General features: G+C 33.7%; 3 protein-coding genes across 3 annotated transcripts; all 3 read left to right on the plus strand.

The window, feature by feature from the left end:
• The first annotated feature begins 1137 nt into the window (after window positions 1-1137).
• On the plus strand, window positions 1138-3347 carry LOC103503472 (bax inhibitor 1-like). Its single transcript, XM_008467666.3, has 6 exons — window positions 1138-1323; window positions 1595-1738; window positions 1872-1963; window positions 2402-2588; window positions 2699-2854; window positions 3055-3347. The coding sequence occupies exons 1-6, from the start codon at window positions 1207-1209 to the stop codon at window positions 3145-3147; spliced, it is 789 nt and encodes a 262-aa protein (XP_008465888.2). The 5' UTR covers window positions 1138-1206; the 3' UTR covers window positions 3148-3347.
• A 1051-nt stretch (window positions 3348-4398) lies between these two features.
• Window positions 4399-6327, plus strand: LOC103503475 (bax inhibitor 1-like). The gene is made up of 6 exons (XM_008467668.3): window positions 4399-4603; window positions 5067-5210; window positions 5306-5397; window positions 5504-5690; window positions 5784-5939; window positions 6030-6327. Exons 1-6 carry the CDS (start codon window positions 4487-4489, stop codon window positions 6084-6086), a joined length of 753 nt encoding a protein of 250 aa, XP_008465890.2. The 5' UTR covers window positions 4399-4486; the 3' UTR covers window positions 6087-6327.
• Window positions 6328-7608: 1281 nt separating this feature from the next.
• LOC103503473 (uncharacterized) lies at window positions 7609-10946 on the plus strand. Its single transcript, XM_008467667.3, has 4 exons — window positions 7609-7769; window positions 7871-8010; window positions 9552-9662; window positions 10475-10946. The coding sequence occupies exons 2-4, from the start codon at window positions 7894-7896 to the stop codon at window positions 10700-10702; spliced, it is 456 nt and encodes a 151-aa protein (XP_008465889.1). The 5' UTR covers window positions 7609-7769; window positions 7871-7893; the 3' UTR covers window positions 10703-10946.

Raw genomic sequence — 10946 nt, forward strand, 5'->3', positions numbered from 1 at the left:
CTATTATGAACTAAAACATTGTTTGAATATGTCATTGATGATATATTTGAACATTTAATCTCAAGAGAAAGAAATTCACATCTAATCTAATCAAAATGCATGCAAAAGAAAAAATACATATCAATTATCATTGAGTTATATCATGTTAACTATATGGTATTGTTTTTCTTTACGATTTGTTAGGTAAAAGAAATATCAGTTTTGGAATTGATTTCCAGCTTAACTAAGTTTCCCCCTTAAACTTTCAACATCATCTTCTTTTTTCTTTTTTTTATTATATATAATATGTATACTTATATATTTAAATTTTAATTTTTTTGATATTTAGATTTTTGGTATTTTTGTTAAACGCTCCAAAGGTTGTCAAACAGGAAAAAAAAAAAAGAATATAAAAACAAGTATCATGAACATCAATAAATAACACGATAAAAACACGATATAACGTCACAAAATTTGGCATTTAGGTAGATATCAAACTCGAAACTCAAAGATAAAATTGAAATGTCAAATAAAAATTGGCTTCAAAATTTATTGACTAAAAACGTAGTTTTATATATCATTTTTACATTTCTATCAATAATTTTAATTTTTCATGGATTCAACATCAATACGAGGTATAAATCATAATTACAATACAAATTATATACATTTTAACCTATTTAAAAAATATAAAATATTTAATCCTTGAAAAAAGTATTATAACGAAGTTTTAGATCTATTAATAAATATGATGAAATTTGAAATAAATTTTATGATCGATTTTTGATATTTTAAAAATGTAAAAAAAAAAAAAAAAAAAAAAAAAAGAAAAGAAAAAGTTTCTATTGAGTTAGATATATACGTTATTTCTTTTAATTTTCATCCTTAAAATGGTTTTTGAAATGCACAATAATGTTTTATCTAACAACTACTTTTTACTTTTAAGGGTGTGGATATAGTGATTTTTATTTCTTGAATAATCCAGATCAATCTACAAACTTCTCAAACCTTATGTTTCATTTTAAAATTGAATACCAATAGAAAATAAATCCCATTTATTGTAAATTTCTTCAAAGATCAGGGGCAAAACGGTGATTCCGATTGATCTGGAAACTTACTTGCATTGGTAACTATAAATACCTTGAATGAAATTCGAATTTTGTTATTTTCGGTTCCTTCTCATCCTTCATACTTCCTCTCCAACTCCAACTCTTGAACCCAATCCAAATGGATGCCTTTTCATCTTTCTTTGATTCTCAACCAGCTTCTACAAACCGTTGGACCTATGATTCTCTCAAGAACTTCCGGCAGATTTCCCCGGTCGTTCAATCTCATCTCTACCAGGTCGGTTTCTCTGTTCCTCTCTCTTTCCTTCTATTCAAGCGGTGGTCCTAATTCACGTTTCTTGTGGACGCGGTGATTGTTATTTTGCAAACGAGTTTAGATAAAACGAACTTATCGAATTTTCAATTCAGCGTCAAGTCTCTTCCATTTTTTGTTTCGAACTGTTGTATGCCATGTATTATTCATATGTGTGGATACTATTTTCTATATTTCGTTCTATCTTCATATTTATGTAATTAGAATTAAATTTTTGATGTATTCGAATCTGCAGGTTTACCTTACTCTGGGTTGTGCTTTGGTTGCATCTGCTGCCGGAGCTTATCTGCATATTCTATGGAACATTGGCGGAATTCTCACTACACTTGCTGGTATTGGATGCATCGCATGGCTAATGGCCACTCCTCCTTATGAAGAGGTACGTTTCTTTAACTTCTCTTTTCTTCTCACTGGTGTAATGTGCATGAGAGTTGTATGTCTATGCTCTGTTTTTCTTATTATATGTTTTTAATATTCATGTTTTTGCTTTATGTCTTGTGATTCGTCATCAGAGAAAGAGGGTTTCTATGTTAATGGCGGCTGCTCTTCTCGAAGGAGCTTCAACTGGTCCTTTGATTGGGTTGGCTATAGATATTGACCCCAGGTAAGTGGTGTTGATATTATTATTATTATTTTTTTGATTTGTTTTTGTTTTAGAGATGTATAGTTGTTATTCTGCCTTTTATCTTGCGCTAGTAACTTTGTAGTCTGATGATCTAGCTCTTGGTTTCTGTATAATTGTCTTGGTGTTTTCATGTTCTTTGAATCTTATATTATTAAACTTGGGGGAAATTGCAAAAACCATCCCCGAAGCATTACAATAGTTGCATATCGAGCCCCAAACTTGTATGATGCTGAAATATTTTACATAATTGTAGTAGTTGCAAGAATTGTATAAACTTGAAGGATCAATGCTTTAAGTTTGCTTTTTCTATCACCGTAGGTCTTGGTTCATCGGTTCTCTGACATGAAGATCAGAGAAGGTTCTCTCTTTAAGCCCCTTGTCATGTCCTCTTATTTGGTTTCACTTGGTTGTTTGCAGTGTTTTGGTCAGTGCCTTCGTGGGAACTGCAGTGGCTTTTGGTTGTTTCTCTGCAGCAGCCATGTTCGCAAGACGCAGAGAATACCTTTACCTGGGTGGCTTGCTTTCTTCTGGGATATCCATGTTACTCTGGTTGCATTTCGCTTCGTCAATATTCGGTGGTTCTACTGCTCTCTTCAAGTTTGAGGTTTGTACATAAATGATTCAAACGTCTTTCATGAGCTGGATAGTGGATATACTCACCACTTGTGCTGTTAGCTTGACCTCAATATTTAATCGTTTCTTTCCGTTGTATAGTTGTACTTTGGGCTATTGCTGTTTGTGGGCTACATGGTAGTTGATACTCAAGAAATAATCGAGAGGGCTCATCTTGGTGATATGGACTATGTGAAGCATGCCCTGACTCTTTTCACAGATTTCTTTGGTGTTTTCGTCCGACTTCTCATTATAATGGTGAGTTATGGTGCTAGAAACCTACATATTTAGGCTCCACGTACCCTTAGGCTGGCTCTTTCTTTTCTATCGAAAGTACCTTAAAGGATTTTGCTATATATATATATATATATATATATATATGAGTCCGATTTTCGTTTAGAAAGAGAAGATTTGAGGGTTTACTATACTAAATGATGATTGTTGTATTATTTGTGCAGCTAAGGAACTCGGTAGAGAAAACGAGGAGAAGAAGAAGAAAAGGAGGGACTAAATGTATGGATTTTGGTCTGTTTTTTAATGCAGCGGCTTGAAACGAGTGAACTTTTAAAACTTCTGTCGTCCTGTATATGTGTAAAATGTAAATTGTAGAGAAGTTATGTTGTAGTTTTCCTCGTTTCTTGCGAGCTTTTCTGGGCTAAAGCAGAAACTAATAAGATGATTTCAGACGGAGTCTAGATTTTCTTTGTAACTTTCCTCGAATTTAGTTCTTCGTTTCTTGCGATTTTTCTTATGGTGTTGCATTCCGTATTTTCCGATTGCTTTCTCTCTCCCTCATAACGTTCGTGTTTTGGGCTTGATCACGTTTAATTGATAGTAGTTGTTTGAACGTCTTTTGTTCTTTACTCTTTACTGAAATAAGGTTCTTTACTGTCTTGCATTCATGCTAAAAGGGAAAGACTATTCTTTTCTTATTTGCCTTTTGCAATCGGTCAAAAACCAATTGAGATACTAACGTTATCCACAGGTTGAGCATGTGGGACTACAAATACTTGAAAAGCCATTCGTTCCAACTAAATTTATTCTTTCAAACCTTGTTAATAAAGTATGAATCTATTACGTTCAAAATATGATAAACTGTCTAAATTATTAAAATTGTTATGTAATAAAATGCAGAGTGATGGAACCCAAAGATGAGGTAGAAATGGGTTTATTATTATTTTTCACATGAATGGATAGATATTAATAAAAGTATAGATATTAATAAAAGTACGTAAGTTCAATAGATCGATAGATACTCCTATGGTGGATTGGTCATCTAAACAATTGAAAATTATGGTGGAATAGATCATCTAAACAATTGAAAATTAAAGATGATTACAAGGGCTTTCAGATTTATTTATTCCCACTGCGGTTGCAATACTTTAAATCAAATTTGAGGTCAGATCTCTTAGAAATATATATTGGAAAGTCCTATTTTTTAAGAATTCAAAATCAAAACAAATAGAAATACTGCCTTTTCAAAATATAATAACAAGAAATAGAACAATCACCCTAAAACGAAGACAATATTCATCTAAAACCAAAAAGAAAAAAAAAATTGCCTAAAAAATTGTTATTCAAGTACTCTTTATTTAATAAATAAAAGCAATTATCTACTTGTTTTGATGAAAATATGATGAAATAATTGAGATTAGAAAAAAAAAGAAGAAGAGAAAATGCAACGAAATTACTTGAGATGGACAAACAATTTCGTTAAATTTGACTTCTATAGTTAATAAAAATAAATACCCATTTCTTGGAAATAGCTTAAAATGCGAGGGGCAAAATAGAGAATTCGAACAATCTAGAGACTTGACTTCACTTATATTTATCGAGATTGATATCCATACAGTTTGTTTAACGTACTCGCTAAGAAATTTGTTCAACGCCATGGACGCATTCTCATCTTTCTTCGATTCTCAATCTGGATCCAGAACCCGCTGGAGCTATGATTCTCTCAAGAATTTCCGGCAGATTTCGCCCGCCGTTCAATCTCATCTTCAGCGGGTTAGTTCCCGCCAAAATTTCTTGTTTCTTTTTCTTCCTATATGTCGATATATACGCGTGGATACCGATTTCATCCTGTTTTATTTGAATCCATCTCTCTAATTAACATTTTGGACCCATGTTTTATGTTTTCCATGCGCCTGTTTGTTGTTGAATGTGTTTTATACTAGAATTTGATGAATTTTCTTTGATTGCTGTTCTAGGGTTTTTTTTCTCAATCTTGTTTCTTAAAATTAGCGGAAATGGTAGTTTTGGGTAGGCATAGATTTCTAAATGGTTTATGAATTATTAAAAAGAGCGAAAATTTTAATTTCTACTTTCATTTATTTTGTGTGAAATTTCTAATTCTTGATTGAATTTTGATTGAATTGATAAGGAACCTCCCTCTGTTATGTATATATGTGCGTCTTATATGTGTAATTATTAAATGGGATTAATGGTGCCAAGTACTTGAAATTTGCAGGTTTATCTCACCCTTGGTTGTGCTTTGGTTGCATCTGCTGCTGGAGCTTATCTGCATATACTTTGGAATATTGGTGGTTTTCTTACAACACTTGCAACTATTGGATGTATTACATGGCTAATGGCTACTCCTCCTTATGAAGAGGTATACATGTTTTGTTTGAATATGCATTCTCTTTCTCTTTGTTTTTGGTGTTAACATTCTAATTTTTGTTTTATGTCACATGTATTTGTGTTTAGAAAAAGAGGGCCTCTATTTTATTAGGGGCTGCTCTTCTCGAAGGGGCTTCCATTGGTCCTTTGATCAGTCTGGCTATTGAGATTGACCCAAGGTAAAATCGAATCAAACGGGCACTACTATATATGTTCTCTGAATTTTGCAAATCGATGTATGCTTTGATTATTTTTGTATTGACTCACGAATACCACCGTTCCCAGTGTTCTGGTGAGCGCTTTCGTGGGAACTGCGATTGCGTTTTGTTGTTTCTCAGGAGCAGCCTTGTTGGCAAGACGTAGAGAATTCCTTTATCTCGGTGGCTTACTTTCTTCCGGTGTATCCATTTTACTCTGGTTACATTTTGCCTCCTCTTTATTCGGTGGTTCTACTGCCCTTTTCAAGTTTGAGGTATTTGTATTCCCATTTCAAAATTTTCATGGTTTGGAGTGGAAGCAACAAGTCTGACCTCATATTGTTTGTTTTGTTTGTTGCTGTCTGTAGTTGTACTTTGGGCTATTGGTTTTTGTTGGCTACATGGTAGTTGATACTCAGGAAATAATTGAAATGGCACATCTGGGTGATATGGATTATGTGAAACATGCATTGACTCTCTTCACTGATTTCATTGCGGTGTTTGTCCGAATTCTCATTATAATGGTGAGTTGTGTTTGTAGATGCTGTGTTTCTGTTTGGAATTCATTGGCGGATTAGCCAAAATGGTGATGATATTTGTTTACTGTTCTACAGCTAAAGAACTCAGCTGAGAAGAACGAGAGGGAGAGGAAGAAGAAGAGGAGGGACTGAAGTAGTAATGATGGTGGAGTGATATTATCGATTGTGAAGTGAAGTGTATGTTGAGTGAAGAATCTTATGGTTTGTGTATAACTTCTGTTTCTCTGTCCCATTTTGTCTTTTCTTACACTTATTGTTAACCCCAATGTTTAGATGATACTTGTAGATTGCAATGGATGGGCTTATAATAATGGCCTCGTGATATGTATTTCTGATTGGACTATGGGAATATTTTGGTGTTCTAGGATTTTAACCTTTGATATTTTCGCATGAAAGTAACAATTGGCTTTGGGTTTTACAAGGCTTATACGAAAACGTGGTTGGTTTAAGAATTAGAAACACTTGGCTAATTGATTTTCTATACATTTTTCTCGAAACGTTCACACAAGATGACGTCTTTCATAGTTATTAGCTAATTCTATCTATCTAATCACACCCTTGTAAATTGTCATCTAAGAACTCCAAGCCCTGAATTTTTAGTTTTTGTTTTGGAAAGACCAATTCAATTGTTATTGAGCTGTGCAACTTGGTTTTTTAACAAAAATTTAACAAGTTGACTCCTTACTAGGAAAGATGGAGTTGACTTATATATATATATATATATATAAACCTGAAGAGGGGGCTAATCTGTAACATCATTTTCTTCCGTAACATCCATTGCCGTAAAATGAGGTGCAAATTGATGAGCAGGAGAAGATCACAATACATTTTCATAACCATTTTCTTTCTCGGACTAATTAGGTTAAAGAAAATATGAAGTGACCATATTAAAGAGGACATTCAAGGACAACGTCTATCTTTTGGATTTGGCAACCTATTAAAGAGAACATTCAAGGATAATCTTCCTCTTTTAGATTTCACGTTGTAGTATTTATATTTCAATTCAACAGATACAAGAAAGAAATTATTGGCGGTCTTGAGCACAATTTTCATTGTTCTTTAGGAGAGGTTACATTGTTGGCCTTTTTGTTTTATTGGGTATCAATCTCTTCAAGTCTTGTTCCTTTTTGTATTATCCTTCACCTATAGATGAGAGTGGGATCCTTCCAATCCGATCAAATTAGAAGGGAACAAGCTAAATTGATCCACTAGATATTTACATTTGATATTTAATATTTAATGTATCAAGTACAACGAGTATATCATTTCTAATTTAGTACATTAAATTTAATTGGATATTTTCAAATTGTGCTTCAAGTAAACTGATTCATGATTTGTTCGGATAAAACAACAAAAATTAATCTTAAATTATACCAAACCAATTAATCGAGGTCTCGTTGATTTTAATTTTCTCCTACAATCATATATTTGAAACATTTTAATAACAGAATAAATGAAAAATTGTTCTTATAGTAAAATCGATGGACAATCTTAAACTTTCCACTTATACATTTCGAATTAAACAAAAAGAACTTTTCGCCAAGGATGAAGGTTGTATATCCCCATCTCTTTGTATTGTCTCGTGGACATTCCTAACAACAAATTAAAATTTTCTTCCAAAGTATAACTATTAAACACACATTCAAAAGAGGGACTATTTCGTAATTTACCTAAAAAAATTCTGTAGAGATGCATAGCAAAATCTTCATAAGCCATATATAAGTTTCGAAGTAAATCCACCGCGAGAAGGGGGGAAGAACACACAGCCTCTTCGCAGTACTTTGTTCGCTCCAAATGGATTAATGATTTCTTCTGGTATGTCACAGACCCATCTGCTGTTCTTGTGAAATTCACTTTCTATATGGGTTGTTAATTTCCTTCGATTTGACCCATCGCCATTCTACCTGACTTTGCAGGGAGATCAGCTTGAGGGATTCGGATGGACAAGCTTTTGCAGTTTGGTCGGAGAGCCCTCTTCTACATTAGGGTCCTCTCTGGCTATGAAGAGCGGCGGATTCGATCGTTTAGATTGGGGCTTGATAAGCGTCTCAAACAGGTACTTTGGGGTTGGATCTTTTGTTTTTTCTTTCTTTTTGTTCTCATTATGCAATTTCTGTTAATGGGTTTTAGTTTCTACGTTTTGGGTTATTGTTCTATCGTGGAGGTTTTGGCTAAGGTTGGAGATGGACAAAATGAGGGAAGATGCAAATGTTTGTGCCGTTTTGTTCTGGGGAGTGGGAAATTTGACCTGTTTGAAGACTCCTTAATTTGAATGATTGGGTAGCAGAGAGTGAAATTTAGACTGTTGTTTTTCAGTTGTGAAAACTGATTTTAGCGCTACTGACAGGAAGTGTCTCTTGAATTCATTATGTGGAGGTAGTAATTCAAAGCTTCGACCTTTAGGTCAAGAATATAATACCTAGAGTTAAGCTATGTTCCGGCTGATAACGGGGATGGAGATTTGAAGCTTTTGAGTTTTTGGTTGAGAATATAATACCTAGAGTTCAGGAGGACATGAAAAAAAATGTCTGCTTGACCATTATTAGTATCATCATAGGTCGGGATTTTGTTCAGTTTCATGTCTCAAGTTCCATTTGTGGGATTCAGTTGCCCCTTGATGAGAATTCGTTGTGTGACCTATTTGTTATAGAATTTGGAAATTTGTACTTTTCTTGGAAAAAAAACGAGGCTTTTGATTGATAAAACAAATGAAGAGACTAATTATCAGATTACAATGGAAGAAAGAAAGAAAAAACTAATATTACCAAATACAACCAACAATAGCATCTGAAAAGTGAGAGAAATCCTTTGGCATTTTATACTGAGCTTAAAGTATGAGGATCTATATTTGTTGCTTCGATCAATGTTTTTCTCAGGTCACTTTCTTTGCCATTAGGTAAACTTGTCCTGTCTTCTTGGTGAAGTCACGAATATGAGTTTCTTTTAAATGCAACTCATTATCATTAGCCATTTAAAAATTAAATCAGTCCTATATTAGTAAGGGATGGTTTTGCACTTGACTTGATCTTTCCCTTTCTTCATCTCTCTCCCTCTTTTACTTAATTGGAGAAATGGGTTTCAAGGTGTTATCTTTTCCATCATTTGTTCAGAGCAGGAGACAAATTACTTATGGTAGGGTTTAGGGACAACTTGACATGTATGGTTTGGATAGAGAAGTGGATTGACATGGGATTTTGGAATCTTCAAAGAGCAATAGAGAAGCTTTGTTGTCCAGAATAAATAATCCAACTCGTTGGTTTTGTTAAATCCATTTGAAGACGGCTGCTGAGTTATTCAAACTTTTATTTGATCAAAGTTTCATTATCATAATGTGGATTTTTAAGTTTTCATGTGTAAGGGGCTATATTTATGGGTGTTTGTTTAAGCATTAAGTTGAAAAATGTGTGGATGATATACCTTTTCTTTTTGTTTGAAACTTTGAACTTTCTTCTTCTTCACCATCATTTTAGGTTAGCACATGCCTTGCATTGGACCAAAAAAAGGAACTATTAAGTACTCATGATAGTGGATGTTCAAAATACTCAACTAGTTGCCAACATATTTTATATATTATAATGGTGTTTTACCCCTTGCCAGGCGGAGGAAAGAAAAGCTGCCATAAGAAAGATGCCAGAACAGGCCATCTTAGGTGAAGTTCGTCGTATGGTTGAGGAGATGCAAACTCTAAATAAAACTTTAGAGGAAACAGTAAGTTTCTATTCTTTCAGTTCAATTCCATAGATATTTCCGTTTATCAATAAAAAAATGTCACCTTCTGCTACCCTAATATTCATTTTTTGTTATGTTGGATTACATATCTTTCCGATTTTCAACTTCACAAGAAGGATTATCCTTCTTGTTTTATAAGAATAAACTATAAAAATAGCAGCGCATTTGTGCACACACATATCTAATCATTAAAGAGCTTCCAATATTCCTAATTTATCATCGTCTCCCTTGCAAGGTTAAATTAAAAGTCGAGACTGAACTCTTGTTTTATTATGTCCAAAGTTATTTGCGTCTTTGGCTTAGCAGAAAGTGACATTTTTTTTAGCATGTAACCTCATATTTCACCGTTCCATTGGTATTGTTCTGTCAATTGGCTATCACCACTTATCGGCTATCAAGTGAGTTCTAGGAATTTATGCATATACATGAAATACTCGATCTACCTTTGGTTTCTATGAGATATGGGGATTGATGTCTTCAAGTGCTCACTTAAGTTATTTCTAGATTGTTTGGTTAATCATGCTACATGTTAGCGTTTTTGAATGGTAATGCATCTAGGAGTCATGTGGGATATAATTCGTCAATCCAAGAGGTGTAACATTGGTAAAGGAATGTATGTTAATGGTGAGAGAGATTGGTCCCTCGAGAGGCGCTATCATCCTTCTTATTTTCTTTTTCTTTAGCAATATACAACAGTTCCTATGACAAAAACTTTCTACTATTTCAACTATAATGAATGCTCACAATATCCAAATCTTCTTTGAGATTAAGAAAACTGAGAATATATGCAGGAATCTGCCATTGAAGAATACTTCAAGCCAATTGACAAAGAAGCAGAGGCATTGATGAAAATACAACTTGAAGGAGAAGAGAGAAGTATGAAGGACATGGTTAAAGTTATGCAGCAACAGGCTTTGTTTAAACAAGCTGAGGCAGGTAAGGTTACAAATACTCTACAAACTGAAAAAAATCAACAAACTCAAAACCTTGCATCTGACACAACCCCTCAAAAAACTTAGCTGAGTTAATAATTCTACGAGAAGTTAGAGATTAGATTAATAAGTCTGTTACTGTGCAATTTTGGTGCCACCATTGTCTCAAGACTACACCTCTCCATAGTTGTTGTGATTATAAAGCCCCTTAGATTTAATTACAGAGGCATTATTGATTATTTCTAGTTTGTTATATGAATAATTTTTCTTACCCAATTCAGATGTATGGATTTGTGATTGCCAACCTCAAGTTTGAAACAGTTTTTTCTCA

Source organism: Cucumis melo, chromosome 4, assembly GCF_025177605.1.
Source record: "Cucumis melo cultivar AY chromosome 4, USDA_Cmelo_AY_1.0, whole genome shotgun sequence".
Taxonomy (NCBI): domain Eukaryota; kingdom Viridiplantae; phylum Streptophyta; class Magnoliopsida; order Cucurbitales; family Cucurbitaceae; genus Cucumis; species Cucumis melo.